Genomic DNA, 27,964 nt, shown 5'->3' on the forward strand with positions numbered 1-27,964 from the left:
GGTTGTAAGGCATCAAAGCTGTTGAAATCCAGAAGTGGAGATGAGTTAGTGCTCTGCTGCCCTTATGTGTTACTGTCTCCCCGTCTCATACTGCAAACAGTGTCATGGTGACAGCTTGTTCTGAGGGATGACTCAGGAGGGCTTTGGAAATTCCCTGGCAACCACTTAGTTGGTCTTTCACCTGGAGATCCTGTGTGGTGATGCTTCATGCAGTACAAGAGCTCACCCATTTCTCCTCTACTCCCCTGGCAGGTCACCTTAGGAACATACTGTACTGTAGTTATTTAAGCTTAAACTGCAGTTGTCTGTTCAGCTTTGTTGTGTTGCGTTATGGAGTGTGTCACATCATAATCCCTCCTGCTTTAACACAAAAAAAGAACAAAAAAAGGTATTTTAAACTAGTCCAAAGGTATGGTTCTGTGTTACTGTAATAAGGAACATGGGTTTATGTGTACTCCATTTTGGTTTCCACCATGATCGTCTAATCCCTGTAACAATGTTGTATGTTTATTTAAAGTATATATATATATATATATATAAATATATATATAAAAATGGTAAATGTCAGATTTTTGCATTAAGATTTTTTTTAAATTTGAATATGAACTTTGAGTACTTTATTTCACACACACAGAAAACTAAAAAATACTTTCCTGGAGTGTTGAGTTTCAGAATTCCAGATTGTATTTGTCAAATTTAAGTTTAAGATATGTAGCTACCATTGTTTTCTGAGATCAAATGTAAATATTTGTAAAAAGAAATTCTTTTGTATATTTTTGTGAAAATGTAGTTCCCCAAGAGATACAGGAGATTTAATAAAAATGTGCATTTCTGTTACTGCTCAACACTTTCTGTCATTGGAATGTCACCAAAACATCTTCGTGGTCACCTCCTGGGCTTGCGAGTTGCAGTGCTCAGTCACAGGAACTTTCTCAAACGAGGCAGTGACACAGGGTGGTCAGGGAGCGTGATGTCACTCATGGTTTAATTCTTGCTCATGAAGCAGTTTTGTTCCCTTGTGTCTTTGTCCTTTCCCTCTTTGAGAGAGTATTGGTGACGACCACATGGAAAAACCAGCTGGAAGGATCACACAACCCCTTCACTCTCTCTGTGAGCAGATGAACAGTTCAGGCACTGCACCAGGACACCAGGCCAGCTGAATGCCTTGTACCAAACATTTACTGAACAAAAGGTGCTTCTGTTATGATCTGAATAGAGGAGTAAGCTTTCTAAGCCCTTCTGGCAATACACTTTACTTCTTCAACACACCTCATCTGAAGCAAGTCACATTACCCAAAGAGAACACAAAACGTCCTTTGAAAGTTTTTAATGGAATTTAAAGTAAAACTTTTCTTACACATTTTCTTCTTACAGTGTAAAAAAAATGTAAAATTGCTCAAACTTACAAACTTGGAAAAGTAGAGACATTTCAAGTATGCAATCATCAACCTCGTTTTATGAAAACAATATATATTAAAAGTTTAAAACTTATGGATTTTTTTCAGCATCCTATGTCTCTGGTGGTTACAGTGTCCCTATATCCCCTTCCTCTCTGCTGCTGTCCAAGGAGGCCAAGTCCAGTCCCAAGTTCGTCAGAATCATTCACTGGGGGAAAGAGAAAAACACACATCATAAGTGACAATGGCACCAGTTTGTAAAGAGGGGCTGAGCATGGATTTTCACCCTCCCTCTGTAACAATTCACACCTTTGCAGAGCAGAGGATGCAAAGCTTTGCAGAGCAACGTCTGTGGGTATGATTGTGGCTTTGGGAAGTTTGCTACTAGTTCATGAAATCAGATAGGTGACAGGAAGGAGCTGTTCTGCCAGAAACAGTCCAAGAAACACCAATGTTTTGTGGAAAAGACAGCTTGGACACACGATAAAACAACAGCAAAGAAGAGCTGATGGCAGATTTTCCGCTTTACTCAAATAAAATTCAGTAAACACACTGTGTCCAGGTCAGGACTCCAGTGCCCCTGCCACATCCTAGCTGCAGGGCACTTGTTTTTCAGGGTTACATCACATTAGTCAATGTTTATACCACTAAAACCAAACAGTATAGAGTTCTCTGTAAAAGAAAGATGCCTGTAACAGGTACCTCTCTTCATACAACATTCATTGTTCATCACACACATCAGTCCTGTGAGTAAATTACACTGATGATGCCAGTCACAACAAACACTCCAAACCTAACCAAGAAAAAGTTAACCCCCCAAGTATCTTACCTGGTTTGAGCTCGAGTCCATTTCAAGGCATGGCGAGGAGGAACAGCAATGGTTGGATGGTAGAAGGTGCAGTCCGGTCTAGTACACTGGGTATTAAATCTGCAATGCTAGAAATGAAAGTGTTTCAGCAGAGGCTACTGAAAGATGCTGTCCGACACTCCTGAACAAGCTAACCTGGCATGTGTTACACTCACATTGGTATTACTGTATGATATGTCTGATAGGTAGCCAAATCAACAGCTACACTGCCTCATGCCCTCAGTTCAACCCCATGACAGAGGGAAATCCTTTTTCAGCAGTATTACTTATGAATTAAGTGCTCCAAAACTGCCCCTGCACCAAGGGGTAGAGAAGTTCCTTTGCTTTCAAGGGTTTACACAATTCAGTTTCAGTAGATCTGTGTGTGTAAGTCAGGAGTGTGACACAGCAGCATCTGACATACACAGGGAAAGCCTCTGTGTATCTGCTGGTAACACCCGGGCACCCAGCACACTCCAAGAGTCAGTGCTTGAAAAAGCACTAAACTTTCTTAAAGGCACATGAATATGCAGGAACACACTTCTGTGGAATAGAAGTACCCAGGTTATAAACTCTTGTACAATATAAATTACATAGATATACTTTGTGGTAACTGGGCAGTCTTCAAAGGTCTTGTATGCTGCAGCACATCTGAAGGAAGAGTCAGGAGTCTGAAACATACTCTTCCAATGCAGGCTACAAGATACTCTCCCCCTCTGCCCCAGCACCTTTGCTAGGCAGGGCTCTGACAAGTGCTAGGGCTGTCTGCCTGTCTGAAACTCCCAGGAGCAGCTGGCAGAAAGATTATGTTTTAAAATTTTCCAGATTCCTTAAGTCACTGCTTTTGCATACTCTGCTTCAGACTGAAGTTAAAATGTGAGAAGTAAAAGCACAAAGTGCAAAACACTAATGACACTTCCTGACCCAAAGCAACATACTGCAAGTAACTTTCTAGGAAGAAAAAGAAGAGACAGGAGATAATTCTTACTTTTGGGTGGTAAAACGGACATTCCATTTTCTTACAAGCAGGAAAAAACTTGCACAGAGGGCTACTGGAGGATATGGATGGTGTGGGTAGTGGTGCTATAGTAGAAAAGGACAGGAAGTGAGGCTGGACCAGAATAAAGTGCTTCTTTAACAGTTTAACACAAACATAAATACATCAATCCTTCTGCAAGGAATTACATTTTATAAGACACCAAAGTTCCACAAGAAATATGGGAAGCATATGGCAATGGATCAGTGGATCTCGTCCTGGAGCAGAGCAAGACTATCAGGTAATCCTGGTCTGGGCTCAGCCCCATTTTGGGACAGAAGGTGCCATGGCCATGGCAACGCTCCCAACAAATTAAGCAGAGATCTGGTGAGCAGAGAAATTCCAATGTTCAATTTAGCCAGCAGCAGGCCTGGGAGAGTTCCGGCTATAACCGCACTGCAAAGCACAGGCACTTTCCAGGAACAGAGGAGCTGCTGGAAATGCCACAGGAGATAAGCACATTGTACTCTGCCTTCTGGCAAAGTAACAAAACTGCATCCTGCTGTGACTGGGCACTAAACCGCTTCCAAAAGATCACAACTCCAGTGGAGTGAAGGCTCTCCACCTTGGCACTGCTCAAAGGCCCAGGCACACCAACCTCTAATCCAAACAGAGCTACTGTCTTCATTGGGTAAACCTGTCCCCACACATCACCTCTTCATTACAGAAGTTAACTCCTACAGTGTCATTAAAGAAAAACATGTTCATACCAACACAGCAAACTGTTTTCAACTTGTGTAACAAGCTCCTGCTATGTGTGTCCAATTTAAGAAGCAAATTTGAATAAAACTGCAGTGCTGAGAAATCACTTCAGAAGGAACAAAACATCGTTTTCTCACCACAGTCAGTTTCTGCTTGAAAAGCATTGTTTTCCCTTCAGTGCTCTCATTTAAAGCTCAGAAAAACAAGACATGCTCACCTGGCTTAGGAGGTGTATGGGGGAGTCGCCGACTAGCATGAGTGTAAGGACAGTCTGGCTTAGTGCACTTCGCATCGTATTTACAGTTTGGATGGATGAACAAGCATTTATCAGCAAATCTGCAGTTAGGAAAAACTCTGCGGGAAAAGAATTGAGTCATAAGCCCACATTCAAAGCAAAATCCCCAAGCAGCTGCTGCACATGAAAGCCAAAATACCACAGAAAGCCAGAGGTACGAAGGGGCTTGCACACGTGTGTTAGTTCCTCTCACAGCAGGGTGCACAAACAGATCCATATTCATTGTCCCTGTTTACATGCAGTACATAACTAACTACCTCACACTGGTGGCTCACAAGCAGGCTACTTGTTCAAAGCTAAGACACATTAGTGTGCAGTGCAAAGTAGCAAAGGCACTCTGAATTCAGGCCTCCACACAGAGCAGCACAGAGATCCCTAAGTAATGTGGTTCACTCACTGAAGAGAAAGTTTACTTGGAATTTAGTTATTTTGGATTTTGAAAGAAGACTCAAATGTCCAAGTAAACGAAGCTACTCAATCTGGTAATATTTATCCCAAAACACAAGCTGTTTTTCTAGACTGTTGCTGCTTGTGGAAGTCAAAGGCACAGTGTACACTCGAGTCAGCCTTTGCTTTTGAATAAAAAAATCACTGCATTACTATGTAATGGTACCCTAACATAGAATCATAGAAGAGTTTGGGTTAGAAAGGACCTTCAAAGGTTATCTAGTCCAACCCTCCTGTAATGAGCAGGGACTTCTTCAACAGGACCAGGTTGTCCAGAACCACATCCAGCCTGGCCTTCAATGTCTCCAGGGATGATGCATCCACCACCTCTCTGGGTGACCTGTGGCAGTTATTTTACCATGCTCAGTGTAAAAGCCTGTATGCTGAACTAAGCATGAGCACAGCTGTGACTCTGCTTATGAAAAACATCACTGTACTCAGATGTGGTAGATGGGAGGAAAACAGAAGAAATTACAGTGTGACAATCTAGCTCCAATCCTACCCTAACAGGCTTACATTGCCTTGGGATATTTACTAGCACAGAAGGGAAATACGGTAGCACCAAAAGAAAAATAAAAGTAATGTGTCAAGTGGATGAGCTTTGCTCTACTACCTGCATGGCAGCGTGGGGTGATGGAACACACATTCATCTCCATTTTTGCAAGCAGGCCAGTATTTGCAGCGCTCAAGCACCTTCTCCTGTTTTTGCAGCATGTTTAACTCTTCAATATCCACTAGAAAAAAGAAAAAGAATAAAAAAGCAAGCTGGGACCTTTATGCCTATACGCAGTTTGGTTTACACAATACAGCATCATTGAAATTCTCTCTCCTTTTAACCCAATTATTGATAAGCCTCCACTAATTAAAAAGAATCACAACAGCAAAATATTATGTACAACCAAATAACCCAAAGAAAGTCTCCAACAGTATAAAGTAAAGAAGCTGTTAACACTGGGCTGATTACTGTGTCCTGGTGGCAGAAGATCAAACTTGCACTAGTTAAAAGCCAAATAAAATCATGTTCTTCAAAAATCCAAACTGAGGTGTGAAAGTCAAAAGATCAGATCTTGATCAGACAAAACAAAGATTCTTCAACTGAACCTTAGTTACGACTTTGTTCTGCTGAGACGTGTTAATAACAGCTGTGCTTCCTCTTTCCAAGGTATTTTTTGGATCTAGAAAATTATTTCAAGACAGAAGGTGAAAAGTCATTTTCTACATTAATCGGATGTGATTTATAAGTTTAGGGGCACACACTGGAAAAGAAATACTTTCATGTAACTGGCTTCGATACCACATTTACTTCAGTTACCTGAACTCAGACTCTAATTCAAGAACTGGTTTAAGAATACCCAAGATGAAGCATTGAATACCTTCACTATGCTTAAGGGAACCTGGGACTTCAGTTTTCTCCTATTTAACATTATCCGTACAACTTCATTCTGCAAATTCAGGCCATTACGTGTATACCTGCACTGTTGTCTTATTTTTTCAAATCTGACTAAACCTTTGGCTTTTCAAACCTTCCCAGGACTGCTAGACTTACTCCTCTGATCTTACTAGTGACACATTTGCTCCAGCTTTATTCCATCCTCAGGTTCATTTATGCCTTCTCCTTGCAACCCACAGAAACCACACACTGCTGTCCTACTGGAAAACCATGCTGCTTGTACAAACTGCTTCCACTCCCATCTGATTCTGTGAGACTTCAGCCATACCCGTGCTACTTCTGGCTGACACAGCTAATCAACTAAGAATCCCTAACAGAGACATAAATGTATCAGCAACACCTTTCTGTAGCTAATAGCTTTAGTCAGGAGTATCAAAAGAGTCTATACCAGTAAAAGCACAGATTCGCAAGGGTACTACTCTAATATATATTTCACTGTGCTAGTAAAAATGTGCCAACGGATATATAACATTCCTTTCTTCAAGACTGCCTGATTGATATGTGTTGCACTTCTGCAGCCAGTGGGACTGAAAGGATGTAGACTTAAAGATCTTTTGCCTTTCCCCCATGGTTCCCTCATTATTGCAATAGACATTTACAGCTGGAGCCATGGAATGTAAGAGTTCCCTGGATAGCATCAGGTATTACTCTTTATTTAGGTGAGAAAATGTGGATAGGCTGCTACTATGGAAAATAAAGGTCTTCATTTTCATAAGAAAACTAAAAAAATTAAAAAGGATCCAAGCATGACCTGCAGGCAAGTATTTAACCTGTTGTCTATGACAAAGCAGAACCTTCTATATTTTTCATTGCTGTGTCAGGATTCTAAACAATTCATATGCTTCAGCAACTTCCCGTGTTATTCAAAAGGTACCCTGAATATAAAAACCTTCAAGTACAACACAGAGCATTCAAATTCTATTTTCAGAGCTTCTAGCAACCTGCCTCTGTCCAAGCACCCTTTGATATCATGAATCTAGACAGAAACATTAATAACACCTGATGTATTTTTTAAAGTTCAAAGCAAGGCAAAACACTCATTGTAAAATCTCCTGTCTGCCAGCCTGGGGACAAATGCTAATGGGTCAGCCAGAAGAGCAGGTTTCTGGCAATGAAGACAACCTACATTTTCAAAAGAAACAAACCAAAACAAATGTTACCAATACTGCAATGTGTGGCATGTTATCTATGTGCGGTACTGCTCTTAGTTTACCAAGATAAAGGCTTCTGAAGATATGGCTCCACTGAACCACCACATTTCATTTGCCTAAACAGTGCTCTGATTTGAAGAATAAACACCATCACTTTGATTTCTTCAGAATGATATATCCAAGAGTTCTATCCACAACCACACCACCATATTGATGTTAGATCCTGTTGGTAAGCATAATTACCATCACAGCTCTCCAGCTGCCTGGTTACAATTTGCATCTGCTGTGCTCGAAGGCCTTTTAATCCCTTGCCGGCACACATACTTTTGTAAACTGGCTTTAATCCTTCAGTTATACACATATCTTCCTCCTCCTGATCAGAAAGGTATCCTGGTGGACTGGGCACGCCATCCAGTGTCACGATGAACTTCGGACTAGCAGGTTTCTCTGGCTGTGCAAGCTGGTCTCTGATAAACAAAGGAATGTAGTAAAAATAAGATTTTGTGACTCGAGATGTGAGTAAAAGGGAACTGCACCAGTAACTGTAAGTAGTACAAGCTAATCTATGGAGGGTCACGCAGTAACAAACCTTCTTTCAATACTACTAATAACGTACTCCAACTAATAGTTTGCTTTGTATTCTCCCTGAAGCACTAATAAGAAATACAGCTTTTAACGGCATTCAACAGAGAATTCAACAGGTACATTTCTGTTTCTTACACCGTTCTCAACAGATAGATCCAAAAGCTCATTTACAGACATGGTTAAATTAAGAAAAGATTAATCTTTTCAGGAATTTAGAGTTTTGAGACAAAGAAAGTGAGGGTAAATACCATTCTTGAAATCAGGAACCTTTAACACAAAAATAGGTGTCCTCTCAAAAATACTCAACAGTGCATTATGAAATAGTGGGTGAAAAAGTTGTCAGGACTAGAAAAAGAGAACTGAAACACTGACACTATGAACTTGGGCGCTGAGGCTGACTGAAAGATTAGTCTAGCCTAGTATCATGTGTCTGACAGCACATGTGGGTAAGAGAGCATAAAAACACAGAATGAAATGCTTTCTACAATATTCCACTGATGCACCCATTTGACCTGAAGGATTTCCTGAATGGAATGTGATTCTGAGTATTTCAAAACGCCCTAAGAAGTTCTCACCTTTGACAAACAATGATAGTATAAAATTTGCTTTCCTATGAAATTAGTCTAAAAGCAGCTACAGCATAAAAAGCCTTTACGACAGAAAAAAGCAACACATTAAAAACATCACTAGCCAGACCCTTCTAGTTGAAGCAGTCAGAAACTGACCTATACATATGCAAAAATTTACTACACTCCTGCAGCACAGTCAGTTTGCAACTGTAACATTGTGAGATTATCCTTGTGTTTGTTTGTTGTTTGCTGAGATTATGTTGGGTTTGTTTGTTGTTTTTTAACTATCACAGGCTTTTTTAAGCCACTCATGGAAAGCAAGCATTAACAGTTCCCCAAACATAGTGATGAAGTCCCTCACATTGTACTGAGTGGTTTTTAACTCTTAACAGGGATAATATATGGAACTATTTGGTCGCAGGAGCTACCAAGGCCTCTAAGAAGTTAGGAAAATGATAGTACATTGGCCACTGTTCCTCTGAGAAAACATCCACAGCACACCATTTGAAACTGACATGAACTTTAAACTTCTGTCAGAACTCACCAGTAAGGAGCCTTCAATCACTCTGTCCCACATGTCACTGAACTGTTTGCTGGTACTGAGCTATAGAATCATAGAATAGTTAGGGTTGGAAAGGACCTTAAGATCATCTAGTTCCAACCCCACTGCCATGGGTATGGACACCTCACACTAAACCATATCACCCAAGGCTTCATCCAACCTGCCCTTGAACACTGCCAGGGATGGAGCATTCACTACCTCCCTGGGCAACCCATTCCAGTACCTCACCACCCTAACAGGAAAGAATTTCTTCCTTAGATCCAATCTAAACCTCTGCTGTTTAAGTTTCAACCCGTTACCCCTTGTCCTATCACTACAGTCCCTAATGAAGAGTCCCTCACCAGCATCCCTGTAGGCCCCCTTCAGATACTGGAAGGCTATCTGCACATAGAATATGCTGGTGCCCATCCAGCCCTGACAGCACAGGCTTCACCATACCCAATACTGCATTAAAAAACATTTCTTAAGAAATGCAGTCTCAGAGTGAAACAGGTATAAAACTAAAGCAAATTTATTTAAGCAAAAGTCTTACTTCACTAAGACCTAAGATTTCAGAAATCAGAAGAGCTGTGACAATAAAGAGCACTACTCTGCAGCTCCTTCTTCTTTCTTGCAAATCTTAAAACATGCTCAAGCTACAGCTGACCCTTGGAATTATTTTCCATTTAGAAGGATTTCTGGGAGATTTTTTTGCCCCCTGCTTTTTTTCCTCTGCTATTAAATGTCAGTCCCTTTTCCCATGATTTCACAGATCCTGACTGGACTGACAAAACACAGGTATGGCTGAATGATTTCATCTAAATCTCAAACAAGCATTCTGACTGATAACAGTCTTAAAAGAAACAACTTTTTACCTTGTCTGTATTAGACGTCCCGAGAGTACTCGCATCGCCTCTGTGGCCTTCCTTCCCAACTGCTGATTCTGTGCCAATATTTCCTCAGATAATTTGGGCTTTTTCAGGATAAATGACCGAGTATCTGCATGAACCATAGATTCTATATCGTAGTAATCTGGATTGGAAGAAAAAATACATAGAAAAATAAGGTTGCAGTTGTAATCTTAACTTATGGCATATTTTTTAGGATCAATTTAGATGGCCAATAAGCTAATTTTATTTTAATTTCTTACTAGTAGCTTCCAGAAAATGTTCTTTACTTCCTTGCTAATTATACAGATCAATTAGATCAATAGGAGCCATAGCCCATATTAGACCAGACCAGGAAACTTTCTTACTGGAATGGCTGGGCTGAAAGAGTATTGAGGCTTCTCTCTCAGGCTTTGAACACCTGCTACTTTTACTCCTTAGAGACATGGAAGCTAGAAGATACTAAACCCAGTATAAGTAATTAAAAAGGAAGTTATATTTTAGCATTGACTGATCATGAGTGTTCAGTTTGCAAATAAACTATCACAAGACTTAACCTTGAGCCACTTGCAAAGTATCTTCAATCGTTGGATCAATCTGGAGCCGAGACGAGAGCTCCTTTTGTTCAGCTCCTAAAAAAATATGAACCCAGAAATCAGGAACATATTTACTGCATGTCAAAATGCAACAACAGATTAAATAACCAAAGCATGCTCTTATTCCTTTCATATAAAAAAAATACCAAAAAAACAACAAAAAAAAACAACAAAAAATCATGAAAACAAACCCCATGAAAACCTCCACATTTCTAACATTGTTACAAACCCCTTTCTCATTCTTTCAGAAACAGAATAACATATCTGCTTCAGCTAGATAGCATGGAAAAATCTGAATACTGAAAGAGTCCAGGCATTCCCATAATGATTGCTTGGTACAAACTAGGTCTGTGGGTATGACAACCTATAAAGGCCAAGTTCTTCCTTCCCTTTTGTAAAGATGCTGACTATTCAGAGAACACATATGCAGATAGTTCCAAAGGACTACTTTACGGTCACCAGAGTAGCTGTCCTGGGTTCAGCAGTAGCAGTTATTTTTCTCCTTCTTAGTAGCTGGTGCAGTGCTGTGGTTTTGACTTTCAGCCTGGGAACAGCGCTGATAACAGCAATGTTTTTAGTTAGTGCTCAGTAATATTTACTCTGACCAAGGAGTTTCTGAGTCTCAATGTTTTTCCAGGGAAGAGGGGCAGCCAGGAGGAAGCAGAGACAGGACACCTGACTCAAACTAGCCAAAGAGGTATTCCATACCACAGCACATCATGCCCACTATATAAACTGGGGGCAGCTACCCAGAAGGGCTAGATCACTGCTCAGGTCAGGCTGGGTATCAGTTGGCGGGCGGAGAGCGGCGGTATTCTCTTCCTTTGTTATTTCCCTTATCATTATTATTATTGGTGGTAGCAATAGTGGTTTGTGTTATACCTTAGTTACTGGACTGCTATTATCTCAACCCATGGGAGTTATGCTCTTTCAATTCTCCTCCCCATCCCTCCAGGAGCAGGGAGAAGAAGGGAGGTGGAGGAGTGAGTGAGCAGCTGCATTGTTCTGAGTTAACGAGCCAGGCTTAAACCACGACAGTAGCACTGTTCTACATTTGACTTATGATTTGAAAAAAATTACTTTGTTTTCCATAGGTTTCCTAAACAAGCTCTCATTTCCACTTCAATGGCAAAAAAAGAAAAAATATTTAGCATAAACATTTGCTGTACATTAATTCAAAGACTGATAAAGCTTCTTACACTTTACAGATACAATTTAAACAATTTTATGTTGGCATAAAAATTCCAACTACATCTATATAAGAAACAGGAAAACAGATTTTTTTAATAACAAATGTTTGCCATTCCTTCACACTGACCATGAGCTGATGTAACAAAGATCTTACTCAACCCAAATTTTTTAATGACAAAATTGCTCCTAAAAAGTATTAAGGGAAAAAATGAAAAGGATGTGGAAAAGCTATCATAATGTAAATGGATACATTTGCGTATACAAAATTATATTTCAGTGATATTCCAGAATGCTATATCACTCTTTGCTTATATATAGCTTCAGAGGATTTTCAGGGCATTTCCACATGCAACTTTTGATGCTGCCTCAAAAATTACAACCATTTCTGTTCTTGGCTCAGCCTGTTGCAAAAAGACATTCCCTGGTATAAATGTTTAAAGAATATTATCAGATGACCTTGAATTCCTTCAGGTATCCGCTCCTTTGGCTCTTCTGCTTGAAGCTGGGAACTCAGAGCAGGCAGTCTGCTTTGCACATGGATTAATTCTAACTGAGATCCTTCTGGGCTAATTCGAGTTCTTGGTGCAACTGGAACAGTCTGTTTCTGTGGAACTTTATTTAAAGAAACAATGGTAAAACATTTACACACAACCCAATCACACAACAGTACTATTTTTATATATTGTGGTAAAATAAATTCCTACACACTCAAAATCGCAAGCATATGTCCTCACAAGAAGCATCTTTAGCTATCTGTAAAACTCTTAAACTGAAAGCATGTGCATGTGCATAGAGCACTCTATGAGTGGCACCTGAGAACATCTACTTTTAAGACAAAGAAGAGAGGTAGGAGCACTGATACTCCTTAGTTCTAATGCCAGTTTTCCAGCAAGAAGTATTTATAGTGGAAAAAGCAGCAACACAGGGAACAGCACTTCGAGGTGATGCAGGAAACTCTTCCCTGTGTACATAGCAATATGGTAGAAAACAGAACATAGCCAGAAATATTTAAAATTAATTAAAACTATTGATTTTTAATAGTGGTGATCTTGTAGTATGAATTATCAACATAAGAACATTTCAGAGGAGAGACCAAAAATCACAACTTTGTGTTTTAATACAGAGGCAATTTGTGAATTTTATCTGAAATATCATGAAGGCTCTTCTACTTCAAAGGTGATTTTTCATCTATTTTTAAAGTATTTTGAATAAAATACGGAAATAAACTAATTTGAAATCCATGGGTAAAACAATAGATTTTTTCTCCTCCCTTCTCAGAAGGAAGGAAAACAATATGGAAAAGGAAGAAAAATCAGCCACATAGCTCAAACAAGCTACTTAATTCTGAACACTTTCCCCTTGGCAACTATCAACTTCAGAATATCTCTGGCAGTTCCATTTCATATCTGTAAACCTTACAGACTTACTATCTCAATTAACATTTTCTAAGTAACTCTTTCCTCCCTTGTTTATGCTTTCAAAATTCATCACTGAAAATAAGTATAATGTTCATAGGACACCAAAAATCCCTTCTGTGTATCACTGATGTGCTATCTTCAGGTTAGTTTTATAAACCAGGGTTTGGAAATATTGTATCTTAGCACTACAAAAAAAAATGCTAATTACCAGTGGAATAATTAGTTGTTTTTGTAACTGATTCCTGTGCTTCAGAGATTGCTTTCAGTATTAAATTCTTATTGGCTTGTTTTGAAGGTGGCAATGAAGGTCTACGGGAGATAAAAAAACTAATTAATTGCACATGAATTGCAACAGCAACTGTATCCATGTTAAATAGATAATTGCAACAAGTTAACACAGTCATGCATAATTACACTGATAGAAATCATCATCTAAAATCACTTAATCTATATTTGTGTTCGGCTTGTTAACCTATTCTCTGAGTGGATGAGCATCCACAAAACACTCAGGAATGGAAGTCCAGACGCATGATTTAATCTCAGCTTAAGCTGCTGTGAAACCATGCTGCATCTGAAAGGCACAAACTTTCTTTTTTCTCTCACCTGCGCCTCTCACATGCCTGTTGCTATGTTAGTGTACACAGCCGTAATTCTGCAACTGCCCTGGAGAGTAAGATCCAGCTGAAAACTGACTGTCAAAAACATGACTTGTAGAAAAAGCTTTCCCTTTGTCTTTAAACATAAACAGTAAGAAATTTTAAATCAGATAAATGTGCTGTGGCTCTGAAGATAAATTTGATGAAGTGCATTAGCTCAAATTTGTACAACAAGCACTGTAGATCAGCAGAACTATCCCTTCTCTAGTTTGAATGCTCTTCATCTTATCGTTGAAAATCAGATACAAAATAACTGATGTACCCTGACTGACATCTGACAGTCAGACAGAATTAGGGAGCAGAAAAACAGGGTATATCTCTCAAGGCTTTTGAAAAGTGAAGAACACCATAAAGAACAAGTGGTAACTGGTTTGAAAAATATTCCTAAAATTAAAAAAAAAGCAATTAAAACTCTTGGAAAATTATTTTTCCATATTAAGTACCTGGTTTGAAACATGCCAACATTAATGTTCTTTTGCCAGTAAATCTTATCCAAACAGTGTAAAATTTCACATTCCGTTGCCACTTATGCACAATACTAAAAATACATTAAAAAGTCAGAGGAGAAAGTGTGGTATAAACAGACATCTCTCTCACGGAGTTGTGAGACAGTACAAAAATATAAAAGTGGCTTATTGAATTCTGTCAATCTTCACAACTGCAAATGGTTTTCCACTTTTGAAGGTTTTGTTCATTAAATTCACTCTTGAAACCACACAGAATCACAGAGATCTTAAGTACCTTCTTTCTGGCTTTGCAGGTACAGACACGCTGCTGGAGATGCTTCCTGTTCGTGATCCATAGTCCTCCTCATCCTCCTCATCTTCCCCGTCATTACAGAACTTTTTCACTTTGACTACAGAGCTCACAACAGGCAACCGCCTCTTCCTGGAGCCTTCTTCCTACAACAGAGCAACCAAAACAGTTCACTTAGCTTAAAACATCTAATAATAAGCGAGCAAAGAAAGTATTGCAATTCTATCTATATCCAGAAGATGGAGAACTTTCACACAAATTGCACGGGACTAGGACTACTACACTGTCTGCAGAAACAAGTGACAGCACTAGAGAATATGAAAATTGCGTATTTTCACTGAAACACCTCATTAAAAATGTAAATAGCACTTAGAAAAAGAGAAGAAAAAAAGACTGAAGTAGAACTTATCCAGCATTTACAGAAAAATCAGGGTTTTCTGAAGAAATCTGCACTATCCTTCAAGATGCGCCTGTTTAAAGTCTGATAGAAAAAAATGAAAACAGTATGAATGACTCCTCTGTATCAACTCTAACTTCAGATTAGTGTAAAGATTACTTTCTAGCCAGCTGACATATTACAAAGGACTCTAATAGCTATACAAAGGAGGTCCAGTTTAGGCAGTGAAAGGTCCCTGTTCTGATACACCACCACCACAAAGCATGTAGTAGTAACAAATGTAACGCTAGGCTGCCTGAAAGCATAAGAAAAAGCACATGTAGGAATATCCTGTAGGAACCATCACTCAGTATTTAACTACAGCAGAGCACAATGAGGGATCCAGATGCAAGGTTTGTACTAAGTACCCTGTAAAAGATTCTATATCCTCCAAAGAGAAAGAAATATCCTAATGGATGGACCCGGACTAAACTGATAGAGAAGATTTGTACAGTAAAAAACCCCAATACCTAAAGAAATTATCTTTTTAAAGGCAAAACTTCCCAAAGCACAAGAACTCGTCTAAGAGAAGGCAGAATACAACAAAGGCACACAGGTCTAAGAAACACTCTTGGAATAGCCCTCTTCTGGACATTATTCATGAAACAGGAACAAAAGAAAATTATCACAAGAACTTTTCCTAACAGAGATGTGACTCTCACTCATCAATGACTTATGTACAGCCTTAAACAAATTACTGTATTGTCACTATGTTCTCATTCTCACTTCCCCATCTTAAAAAAAACAGACATTAGCACATATCTTTGTGAAGCAATCTAAGTTTCCAAATATTCCTTGTCCTTTATACAGAGCTAATTTAGTAGTAGCAAAGACAGAACTACACAGGCAGTGACAAACACAGATGCACTTGGAATACAAGGTATGCAAAATTCCTGCTTTGTTACATTAGCAGCAATAAAAATACTAACTCCTCTCACAGAGGGCTCTTAACTGATTCATACAGATAGTCTTAAAAATATCAGATCTATCATGCTGACTACCTTAGTCAGGCCTGCAAAGACTGTAGGGCAGCAACCACCTTTTAGTTTGTCCTTATACAAGACTCATCCCAAAGACTTCTTAAATGCCATGGCTCTAAACAGGGTGATAATAATAACCTTAATAAGCAAAATATCTGGGCCTAGAGACTAACGTATATCTAGCATAAGTATGAACAAACTGCATCCCAAAAATACTGATTTACAAAACTATGTAAAGACGGGTATTTAACTAGTACTTATGGAAGATCATGTTCCAGTGATCTAGAGATCAAAATTATTATTTCTGATTCATCATGTGCACCATAGCAATGTGCTAATCCATTAATGCAACGCAAGATGGCATGAAGATGTACAAGCTAATTAACTCTGAGATCAGCACCTTGGCTGGTGATACTGCTAAACTATGCAATATTTTTTTATAAGTGGAGCCAAAGAATGAAATCCCAAACCTCCTGGTATCAGCGACAGAATTCCTTCAGTTTCTCTGAGGTCATGATTTTACTGGAAGTGTACATAGTAATTTAGGTTCCTAGCAAATGTAAAATACTCCAATAGTTTAGATTGTAGTAAACCTCACTGCCTACTCTATCAGCACTAAGTTTGGAGGTGGGTTTGTAACTTTCTGCTAAGCTGCCAAATGTTTCTGTATTGCACAGCTGGACTGTTTCCAAAGACCTGCAGCTTTGCATGTCTAACTGCCAGCCCCCCTGTAAGTTGTCCTGTTGTGACAATCTGTGCACGTGTGTATTGCCATCTGCACTCCTAGCAGCTGGTGGTCATTAAATTTCAGTAGAAAGATGAGAAGAACTATAAATTACAGTTACAATGGGTTTCTTCCGTGACAAAGGATTCTCCTGCACGAAGTTTAGGTCTTCATCAATTAGATCATCTGGTTCAGGTTTAATGTCGATTACAGCTTCAGAAGGTGACAATTCCCTCAAAGGCTTGACTGTAGATGTTAAGCGTGATGCTGAACCATCTTCACAAGACTGCCTGATAAAATAAGAAATTGACAACTGCTAACTCATCTGGAAATATAGTTCTGGAAAATTAGAACTGTCTTTTAAACAAAGCCAGCAGGGAAGAATTATTAAGGTATTATTGTTTCTACAAATTCAACACACTGATCACTATTTTTAGCTTGGTTAATTAATTGAAGCCCATCTGTTGCTAAGGAAATGGAACTGAATACCCAATTTAATGTTTTCCATGCTACAAACCATAAAATGCTTTACTCTTCAAAACTACTTTGAACTACTTTGAATGGCTACAGCAGTCACACAACTACTAATGTCTCAATCTGTGTTAGTAAGTAACCAGAAGCTTTACCGAGAAGCAGTGTTCCTTTGCTCTTGTGAGCTAGTTGAAACTCTTGAATCATTTCTTTCAGTCCGAGTGCTGGAAACCGCAAGAGGTGGCAAGGTATCCTCACGCCTTCTCTCGTCACTCACATATGAACTGCTTTTGCTGGAAGGAAGGTTGCTCTCAAAGATACTAGATTCTGAGGACTTTACACTAGTTGGTTCTGTGGAGACAGGTACCTTACATTTTAAAATCAGAGCACAGCAATAGAGGTTCTGCAGTAAATGTAGCTAAGAAACTGCGAACAAGACATGGCACAGAAGCTGAAAACATCAGCAAGAAACACCCAGAAACAAATTCTGGACTCAGAAATAAATTCTTTATCTCAAAATACAAAGCAATTTTCTGATGAGTCAGGACACAAAAGACCATATAAACTGAAAACTAACAAAACAGTCAGCTCTTTTTGGAAACTCATTAGACAAGCAACACTGCACAGAAAAGATAAACCTACTTTCCCTCAAAATTAGTTTTTTTTACTTACCAGTAGTAACAGATCGTAGCTTATCCAAAACACCATGGAGCCTGAAACAGATGAGAGACAGGAAAAGAAGCAAAAGAGAAAAATGAGAAATAAAAGAACTTTCATTTACATTCAGAATAATCATCTTTCAGAAATCAACTGTCCTTCCCCCCCTACAACAAGCATCTCATTTACCTAAGCTTTCACTTTCCCTCAACTGACATATGTTTAACCTCAAAACTGAGGTTTGTAAATATCTTGTCTTCAGTGAGTCTTCATACATGCAGGTAGGGTATTCATCACTGTACTTTCTACTTTCATTACAGTGATGCCAGCTAAGTGTCCTCAAAAGGAGCGATTCAAAAAACCTACATCAGAAACCTAAAGTACAGCTGAAAATTTTACTTTGTATATGAAACTCTAATTACACACCAGACTGAAACATAATTTTAAACACAAACCTAAACAATATATAATTCACAGCACTGAACATAATCAGGGCTCTCCACATATGCTTTGTATACACCAACAACATTCTTGGAGATATGTTTGTGAGCAAAAACATTTCAGCAAGTTTACAAATTTACCATTTGCCTGTGAAACAGTCACCAAGCTGAAGCAATACATAACATCAATGGCTATGAAATAATAAGGCTGTTTAAAAATAAGAGCACATTACAGGCAGAAGAAAGGGGGGGAAAGGAAAAAAAAAGTCCCAACACTTCGGTGCATATGCTACTTGGAATTCAAATCTTTGTTTGGGCACATATCTCTAATTTACAATAAGAAAGCAGTTAAGGAACAAAAGCATATTGAAAACTGGAAAAATAAGACTGCACGTGAGTGTAAGGAAGGCTTATACTCGCCTCCTTGTGAGTTTTTACTAGAATACTAGAAAAAATTCCATCAACTGAGCTCTGCTGATGTGTACCAGTTTTCACACTGACCTCTGGATAACTGTGACCTCACGCTTGGTTCAGACGAAGAAGTGCTGGCCAACCAGCAGGACTGCAAGGCCTGCCACAGAATTGCTGTGGAACTTTTGCCAGATGACCCGCAAATAAATTATCAGCTATAGAGACAAACCAAGTACCATGATGAGTATTGTATTTAGTCAGAGATCCAGTGCTGAAAACTGTACAAATTCTGGGTTGCCTTTAGAAGAAATAAAAGTATATAAAGCTCCCAACTACAATGCTACACAACTTTTTTCCACCAGTCCTCTTAATGCTTATAGTGTAATTTTCATCCTGTCTTCTTTTCTGGAATTCTTTTAACCAATACCTACCTCATCACTTGATAAAGCACCACCACTGAATTTGTGTTTAGAAACAAATGTGGATACTGAATTAAAAGACTCATAACACTGGAATTTAAGCAGGTGTCAAAACCAGCAGGAGGTATAATATCTACATATAATTCATAACAACATAATAATATGTTAAAACATTAATGTTGATTACTCTTCCCTGCCAGAATTTGCCTTCTCTACATCTTTATTATTATTTTTTCAATGAAGTTTTAGTTTCATTTATAAAGCCATAAAAGTGTTTTCTGCTATATATTACTATATGTATATCCATATACATATAATTATGGTATTTCTTACTGTATATAGAATAGAATCATAGAATCACAGAATAGTTAGGTTTGTAAAGGACCTTAAGATCATCAAGTTCCAACCCCACTGCCATGGGCAGGGACACCTCACACTAAACCATATCACCCAAGGCTTCATCCAACCTGGCCTTGAACACTGCCAGGGATGGAGCATTCACTACCTCCCTGGGCAACAACCCATTCCAGTGCCTCACCACCCTCACAGTAAAGAATTTCTTCCTTATATCAAGTCTAAACCTCTGCTGTTTAAGTTTCAACCCGTTACCCCTTGTCCTATCACTACAGTCCCTAATGAATAGTCCCTCTCCAGCATCCCTGCAGGGCCCCTTCAGATACTGGAAGGCTGCTATGAGGTCTCCACGCAGCCTTCTCCAGGCTGAACAGCCCCAACTTTCTCAGCCTGTCTTCATACGGGAGGTGCTCCAGTCCCCTGATCATCCTCGTGGCCCTCCTCTGGACTTGTTCCAGCAGTTCCATGTCCTTTTTATGTTGAGGACACCAGAACTGCACACAATACTCCATGTGAGGTCTTACAAGAGCAGAGTAGAGGGGCAGGATCACCTCCTTCCACCTGCTGGTCACACTCCTCTTGATGCAGCCCAGAATACGGTTGGCTTTCTGGGCTGTGAGCGCACACTGAAGCTGGCTCATGTTCAGTTTCTCATCAACCAACACCCCCAAGTCCTTCTCCTCAGGGCTGCTCTGAATCTCTTCTCTGCCCAACCTGTAGCTGTGCCTGGGATTGCTCCAACCCTGGTGTAGGACCTTGCACTTGGCATAGTTAAACTTCATAAGGTTGGCATCAGCCCACCTCACAAGCATGTCAAGGTCCCTCTGGATGGCATTCCTTCCCTCCAGTGTATCAACCGAACCACACAGCTTGGTGTCATCAGCAAACTTGCTGAGGGCACACTCAATTCCATTGTCCATGTCACTGACAAAGATGTTGAACAAGACAGGTCCCAACACCGATTCCTGAGGGACACCACTCATTACTGGTCTCCAGCTGGACACTGAGCCATTGACCACAACTCTTTGCGTGTGGCCATCCAGCCAGTTCTTTATCCAACAAGTGGTCCACCTATCAAATTGATGTCTCTACAATTTAGGGACAAGGATGTCATGTGGGACAGTGTCCAATGCTTTGCACAAGTCCAGGTAGATGATGTCAACTGCTCTAGCCCTTTCCATCAGTTCCATAGTCCCATCATAGAAGGCTACCAACTTAGTCAGGCAGGATTTCCCCTTAGTGAAGCCATGCTGGGCTGTCACCAAGCACCTTGTTGTTTTTCATGTGCCCTAGCATGCCTCCCAGGAGAGTCTGCTCCAAGATTTTTCCAGGCACAGAGGTGAGACTGACTGGTCTGTAATTCCCCAGGTCATCCATTTTCCCCTTCTTGAAAATGGGGGGTTATATTTCCCTTTTTTCAGTTGTTGGGAACTTCACCTGACTGCCAGGATTTTTCAAACATGATGGCCAGTGGCTTTGCAACTTCATTTGCCACCTCCTTCAGAACCCACAGATGGATTTCATCAGGTCCCATGGATTTGTGCATGTTCAGGTTCTGAAGATGGTCTTGAACCAGATCCTCTCCTACAGTCAGCCTCAGGTCTTCATTCTCACAGTCCCTGCGTCTGCCTTCCAAGACTTGGGTGGTGTAGTCAGAGCCTTTGCCAGTGAAGACTGAGGCAAAGAAGTCATTAAGAACCTCAGCCTTCTCCAAATCCAGGGTAGCCAGTTCTCCCGATAGCTTCTGGAGAGGGCCCACATTGTCCATAGTCTGTCTTTCATTTGCAATGTACCTATAGAATCCCTTCCTGTTATCTTTCACATCCCTGGTCAAGTTTAATTCTAACTGGGCCTTAGCTTTCCTAACCTGGTCCCTAGGTTTCCCGACAACATTCCTGTATTCTTCCCAGGCCACCTGTCCTTGCTTTCACCTTTTATAAGCCTCTTTTTTCCCCTCGAAGTTTCCTCAGCAGCTCCATATCCATCCAAGGAGGTCTCCTGGCCCTCCTTTCTAGCTGGGATGCAACACTCATAAGCTTGCAGTAGGTGATCCTTGGGCCCCTATGCCCTTTAGGGCTATATCCCATGGAATCTTACTGAGCAGGTTCCTGAAGAGGTCAAAGTCTGCTCTCTTGAAGTCCAGGGCAGTGACCTTGCTGCATGCTCTTCTCACTGTCCTGAGGATCTTGAACTCAACCATCTCATGATCGCTGCAACCAAGGCTGCCCTGGAACATCACATTTCCAACCAGCCCTTCGCTGTTGGTGAGCGAAGGGTCAAGCAGGGCACCTCTCCTCATTGGCTCCTTTATTGCTTGCAGAAGGAAGTTGCCTTCCACGTAATCAAGGAACCTCCTGGATTGCTTGTGCTGGGCCATACCGCCCCTCCAACAAATATCAGGGTGGTTGAAGTCCCCCATGAGGACAAGGGCCTGTGAGGGTGAGGCTGTTTCTATCTGTCTACAGAGTGCTTCATCCACAGAGACCTCTTGATCAGGTGGTCTGTAATAGATCCCCACAGTAATGTCCCCCATTGCTCTTCTCCCTTTAATGCTGACCCACAAACTCTCTGTTAACTGATCACCTGTCCCCAGACAGAGTTCCATACCCTCCAGCCTATCATTAACATAAATAGCAACTCCAACGTAAGTATTATGATTTAGTCAAAACCCTAGTACTGGAGTTACCCTCATCAACTTGTAAACCTTGCTAATTTGTCTGATTTCCACAACTACTATGAAAAAAGACTACTGTGTGACTAATACAGTGAAATCCAAAGGTTTTGCCTAAGCAGGCCAAAAGAGGGAACAAAGAACACGAATGCTTGTGTACTTGTGTGCATGTGGGTGCATGCATAATTGGTCTCCTTTCTTATATTTTTGGCAAGCACCAGGAAAAAACTGAAAACTTTGGAAGCAAACTGAAATTTTATCCATACAAGTAACACTGTCCCATGGAAATCAATCAGGTTTAACAGTTAACTCAGTGAACTGAAGAGCTGGAACTAATTCTCATTTTTTGCCTGTGTTTACAGTTTAATGTACCCAACTTACAAAAAGTTTGGCTCTGCTATTTAATAGCATAAAAACTTCTAACCTTCTATTGACTAATCAACAGAAGAAATACTGGAAGTGAATGTAACCAGTCAGTACGAAATCTTCAAAGGAAGCAAACTGACAAAGCAGGAAAAAATTTAGTACTTGTCTCATCTATTCAAACCAAAATAACATTCCCTAAAACTGTATTAGGTTAGAGACTAAGAAATAAGATTAACTTGAATCAATATACAAATCTGAAAGCAAGAAAAATCTCTGGAGGGAAATATCTGTTTGAATACCCTGAAACATGAAAAGTTTACACTGCAAGCCACATTCAGCATTAGAAAATGCATGAGAAATATAATGGCTGAGGCTGTAATGCAGCATAGCATAAATTAATCCACACTATCAGAAGTTTGTAAAAGAGTTCATCTGTTGCCAATTTGTCCTGCTCACAATAATTCTAGGCGTCTGCTTTTGTTTTGTAGAGCTGGGTGGTGGCAATAAATAAACAGCCTGAGAGGTGGGAATACCTAAGCATTTGGCGTTAAGCCTTGTCAAAGACGGTATACAGAATTAGATCTACTGCTCATCTGTCTTGATATAGTAATTCCCATGCACAACAGCAATCTGAAGTACTATTAGCATAAAAGAAGCTTGCCTTTAAAGAACTATTTTGCACGTAACTACAGTGAGTAACAGTCTCATGCTCAAGTGGACTTTGTAGGAATAGTTTTTTTTAAGCCAACATGTGGCCCTCCCTTACCTGAGCATTTCACACTTCATTCAGAAATTTCACTGGACTTCTGAGCAAATAAAGAACACAAGACCTGCAGTCTTTTGTCACTTCATTATCACTGCAATAGCCTAACTGTTGCCAGACTAAAATAATTTACTTATTAGACCCATAAAAAGTTTTGATTAATGTAAATTACACAATGACAAGATATGTAACTTGTTAAATTCTCAGGTTTCAATTATAGAAATCAGTCCTGATTACTGGTAAGAAGTGTGACACATAGCTTATAAACATACCAAACAGTAAACCTGACAGTATTGTTTCCAAGGAAAAGGGAAAGGTCTTCTGTCATCTGCTCTTGACTCTTCTTATTCGCTACCATCACCATAATATAATCAGGGAGCTCTTCATCTAGTAGAAAGAAAAATATGTTGATTTAAAGTATAATAAATCATAAAAGAAAGACACAGCAAACATCATTAAACATGTAACCAGGATTTATTTTTTTTCTAGTTTTACTATAAAGACTCTGCAGGCAGAGGATTAGGTAAACAAATTAACAAGACTCCCATTTCTTCTGAGGTTCAATGCAAGTTTCAGCTATGAGTGAGGAATAAAAGATTAACTAAAATTGAACGTAAGCTGAAGATAAGATCAAGGTATTTAAAAGGTGAGTAAATAAAATACAAAAAGGACAAGATAAAAGAAGGCTACTTTGCTTCCTGTATCCTTTTACTTAAACACTAACAACCATCTACAACTTCCATATTGCCATATATAGGGCCTTACCCTTGTCAATTTTCCTTCAATTACAAAGACCAAACAGATAAATATTCCTTTCGGATTTGTGCATTAAAGAAAACTGTAATTTCATGCACAGTAAGAAATCCACTCCCTTGCTGGACTGCTCACACAAGGTACACCTAATCATCAGAATGGATACAAAGGTGCCCAGAATCTGAAATCAAACAGCACATTTTAGGTTTGGGGAGTTTGGTGTTCAGCTTTTTTACTTTGGCCTAGCTCTGGTCTACTGTGAAGGTCTGAATGGCTCATTTGCTGCTTGAGGGCACTAGGCATGCTTCTTAAGCATATATTTCAATTTAGTTTGATCAAACATAGAATGGTTTGGTTTGGAAAGGACCTTAAGCTCATCTAGTTCCAACCCCTTGCCATGGGCTGGGATGCTTCTCCTTAGACCATGTCACTCAAGGCTCTGTCCAGCCTGGCCTTGAACACTGCCAGGGATAAAGCATTTACCAGTTCTCTGGGCAACCTGTGTCAGGGCCTCACCACCCTCACAGTGAAGAATTTATTCCTTATATCCAGCCTGAACTGCTCGTGTTTTAGTGTTAACAATGGTAAGTGGAGATATTTGGGAAATTCACTTCAAACTGTGAATTTGAACCAAGGCACTAACACAGCTGTACTCATTTTGTCAAGTGAGGTCTGTATACAATATTAAAGACTTAAGCAACAAAAATTTTAAACAGAAACCAAAATACAAATCAAATTAATTGCCCATCCTCTGTACCCTGTAAATAATTCATCTATACCCTAGTTTACAGAAATAACATTCATACGCTGCACCTGCAAGCCACTCTCACTACTCAGGTATTCCAACATAAGAGTGTTTTGTTTTTTCTTTCTTTTTCAGAAATCCAGGAAAAAGCAGACAAAGAATCAAGAACTGGGGAACTGAAACCTGGAATCATACTAAAAAAAAAAAAAAAACACAACAAAAAACCCCCACAAAACAAAAAATGAGCCACTGCAAAAGACAACTTCTGAGATGGTGAAAAAAGACAACCTTACAATGAAAAGATTCTAAGCATGGCTCCTTGGCACCTGGTGAGTTCAGAACATCAGCTCATAGGTTAACTCCTTTCTATGAGTCCATGCATTTTGATTCCATAAATACAATGCCCCCCTTCAAATAGGAAGGAAGATGAATTCAAGATCAAACTACAAACTTTGAACTTCGTCCTGCAGCTCACAGGATCTGTGAACTATGTTCTCAATTCCTGTCCTTCACCTGAAACCTAAGAAGTATCACAGACAACAAGGCAGTTTCAGGACTGAGGCATTCTACCTCCAACAGAATACTGTTAAAGTTACCAACTTTTACTGCTGTAAAAAAACCCAAACTGTCTGCTTTTGAGTACAATATCCATTTAATCCTGGATTCAGGGAAAAAAAAAACCAATACAAAACAAAACAGGTTTTTTGGGTTTGGGGAGTTTGGTGTTCAGCTTCTTACTTTGGCCTAGCTCTGGCCTACTCTGAAGGTCTGAATGGTGCATTTGCTGCTTGAGGGCATTAGGTATGCTTCTTGAGCACATATTTCAATTTAATTTGATCAAACATAGAATCATAGAATGGTCTGGGCTGGAAAGGACCTTAAGATCATCTAGCTCCAACCGCACCTGCCATGGGCAGGGATGCCTCACACTAGACCATGTCACCCAAAGCTCTGTCCAACCTGGCCTTGAACACTTCCAGGGATGGAGCATTTACTACTTCCTTGGGCAACCTGTTTCAGTCATCATATCTCTTTCCTCACAACCCAAAAGAAAATCTCACCCTGCCTCTAAGATTCAGCCAGATATGTTACATCAACAGTAGCTTAACATATGTCTTGGTCTTCCCCTTAAGAGTCAAGCTCTCAGATTTGTCCTACATAACATTTCTGACATGGCCTTTTCATCTCCCAAAACACTTACCCTACCTCTCTGTCTTACAGTAATATCCTTTCTCCAAATATTGACAAAGGTCTCACCCTGAATTCAAAAGACAGCTGAAAGGAGAACTGATTCCATCTCAGAGTAGTCACAGGTAACTGCTGCTGTATTTTCAAGGATCTTGTTTTATGTTTCTACTTGTGTTTCAAATAAACTTCCTTAAATACTCAGAAACACAGCACTTGAGATAATTCATCTGATGTTTAAGGCTTCTGTATGCAGTAACACAACTAATAACAAATATATATGCATTAACTAGCTGGTAGTTTCCTATATAATAACAATGAACCTAAGGAAGGCTGCTAAACATGTAATAAAACTTACCAACATAAGCCCCCAGCTCCTGCAACTTTCCTTTTATAGCACCCTAAAAAATAATAAAATAGCATTTAAGGGATGGAGAAAAAAAATATTGCCAACTTCAAAACTTAGCAGTTTTTCGCATTAACTGTTTGAACACGTTCGTTTCACATGTTACTTTTCCTGTTCTCCACTGCTTGTGATTTTAGATGTTTTAACAGTGAGTGACTGACAGCAGAATAGTGAGAACTGCCAGGAATCTCACACTCCCTACAATATTTCCTATATACCAGTTCCTGGTGCTACCAGAGATCCTCCAAGTCCCAGCTGTCCTTTTTTAAGCACAGACCAGACGGACTCCTAAGGTGCAAAGGAAACGAATCCCGTATGGTTCGATAAAATGTCATTCTCAGCTCAGCAAGAGAAAACACCTGCCAGGATGTTCAAACTGCGATTGCTAAGGAGAGGCAGCTGACAAGACCTGGGCTAACGGGGGCTCATACACCAGAGTGGAGGGCTACGGCTGGTTCTTTTCCCGGCAAGCCGCCGTTTCCGGGCTGCTGCAGAGGGGGAACTACAGCTCTGGGAAAGAGACGGCAGCTGCCCTCCGGGGTACGAGTCCGGCTCCACCTCCCAAAACCAATCCTCCTGGACGTGCCCGCTCCCGGGGAGTCCCGAGGCCGAAGGCTGCCCTTCGCCGGTTGCTGGTGGTAACCCCGGCCCAGCTGGGGATTCACCCCTCCGTTTCCTCCAGCCGGAGGAAGGGGGCCCGGTGCTGCACTCTGCATCGCGTCCGCGCCTCAGCGACCGGCCTGGCCTGCCGCACGCAAGCAGGTTCAGGCTCTTGCCGCGAGTGGAGAGTGAACGACATGGCTGCATCTTTCTCACCCGGATCTTGCGGCTGATCTCGGTGCCGATCTCCATGGTCGCGCCGATCCGATCCTTCCCGTAGTGCCGTATCCTCTCCTACCGCGGCCTCCAGGCTCCGCTGCCGCCGCAGGCCGCACCAGCTCCAGAGCGCCACGCCAAAGTACACGGCCTCCACCTGCGGCGCCCCCTTTCGGGCCGCGCCGGTGCCTCCCCGCCGCCGCCGTCTCCTCCACCCTGGGAAGGCGAGTGGCGCCCCGAAGGCCAGCAGGCACCAAGGTGGAGGCGGAAGGTCTCCGAGCTCACGCAGAACGTCCCTCAGCCATCCCTGCCGGCTTCCCTCGTCCCTCCTTGCCCCTTTCACAGCTGCCGCCCTAGCCAGCTGGCCGGTGCTCAAGGCCCACACCGACCTCTGCCCCTCTAACCTAATGCTGCCTGTGCCCAGTAGACTTCGGGATGGACGGCCGCTGTACCCCCGCGGCCGCGGGGATTAGCGGGACGCGCAGCCCCAACCGGAAGGCCGCCCTGGGCCGTCTATCAGCGCGCTCGCCGCTCGGCAAGCAGTGGGCAGCCCGAATCGCTGTGCAGCCTGGCCCTAGTGTAAATAAAATACTTGTATCTTCTAGCGTTATTTCTAAATAGTTGTGTATCAGAGGGTCTACTCTTAATCATTCGAATGTAACATTAGGCTTTTTTAAAGTTGCCTCTTTCTTCATTCCTAGTTTTTATAAAACTGGTTTATAAAGTCCTGCCACATGGATTACTCTAGGTATGAATACAAGATTAACTATAAAGTTATTTTTAATGCTTTTTCTGAAAAAGTACAAAAATTAAAGATTTAAATTTCTATTAAAAAACACCAAA

The 27,964-nt window shown here is 40.6% G+C and overlaps 1 protein-coding gene across 3 annotated transcripts; it reads right to left on the reverse strand.

Moving 5' to 3' along the window:
- Positions 1–1,311: 1,311 nt before the first annotated feature.
- Positions 1,312–27,340, reverse strand: ZC3H14 (zinc finger CCCH-type containing 14). Of its 3 annotated transcripts, none has more exons than XM_031049335.2 (17): positions 27,122–27,340; positions 26,258–26,300; positions 23,489–23,603; positions 17,808–17,848; positions 17,291–17,486; positions 16,786–16,954; positions 14,510–14,670; positions 13,321–13,421; positions 12,151–12,306; positions 10,465–10,539; positions 9,896–10,052; positions 7,569–7,792; positions 5,338–5,458; positions 4,200–4,336; positions 3,233–3,327; positions 2,227–2,333; positions 1,312–1,605 (listed from the first exon to the last, which is right to left on the reverse strand). In XM_031049335.2, exons 1-17 carry the CDS (start codon positions 27,155–27,157, stop codon positions 1,599–1,601), a joined length of 1,941 nt encoding a protein of 646 aa, XP_030905195.1. In that variant the 5' UTR covers positions 27,158–27,340; the 3' UTR covers positions 1,312–1,598. The 3 variants fall into 3 exon arrangements, with proteins under 3 accessions (XP_030905195.1, XP_030905194.1, XP_030905197.1); XM_031049334.2 differs by having other exon boundaries at positions 16,780–16,954; positions 27,122–27,330; XM_031049337.2 differs by having other exon boundaries at positions 7,650–7,792; positions 16,780–16,954; positions 27,122–27,326.
- Positions 27,341–27,964: the final 624 nt, after the last annotated feature.

This window comes from Melopsittacus undulatus, chromosome 4 (genome assembly GCF_012275295.1).
Source record: "Melopsittacus undulatus isolate bMelUnd1 chromosome 4, bMelUnd1.mat.Z, whole genome shotgun sequence".
In the NCBI taxonomy this organism is placed as follows: Eukaryota; Metazoa; Chordata; class Aves; order Psittaciformes; family Psittaculidae; genus Melopsittacus; species Melopsittacus undulatus.

Coding starts and splice junctions, on each gene's coding strand:
- ZC3H14 (XM_031049334.2), bottom strand. CDS start 27,157: ATGGAGATCGGCACCGAGATCAGCCGCAAGATCCGG. Junction 17,487..17,807: donor GCTACGATCTGTTACTACTG/GTAAGTAAAAAA, acceptor CTGTCTCCACAG/AACCAACTAGTGTAAAGTCC. Junction 13,422..14,509: donor CCTGCAAAGCCAGAAAGAAG/GTACTTAAGATC, acceptor TATCTCCCGTAG/ACCTTCATTGCCACCTTCAA.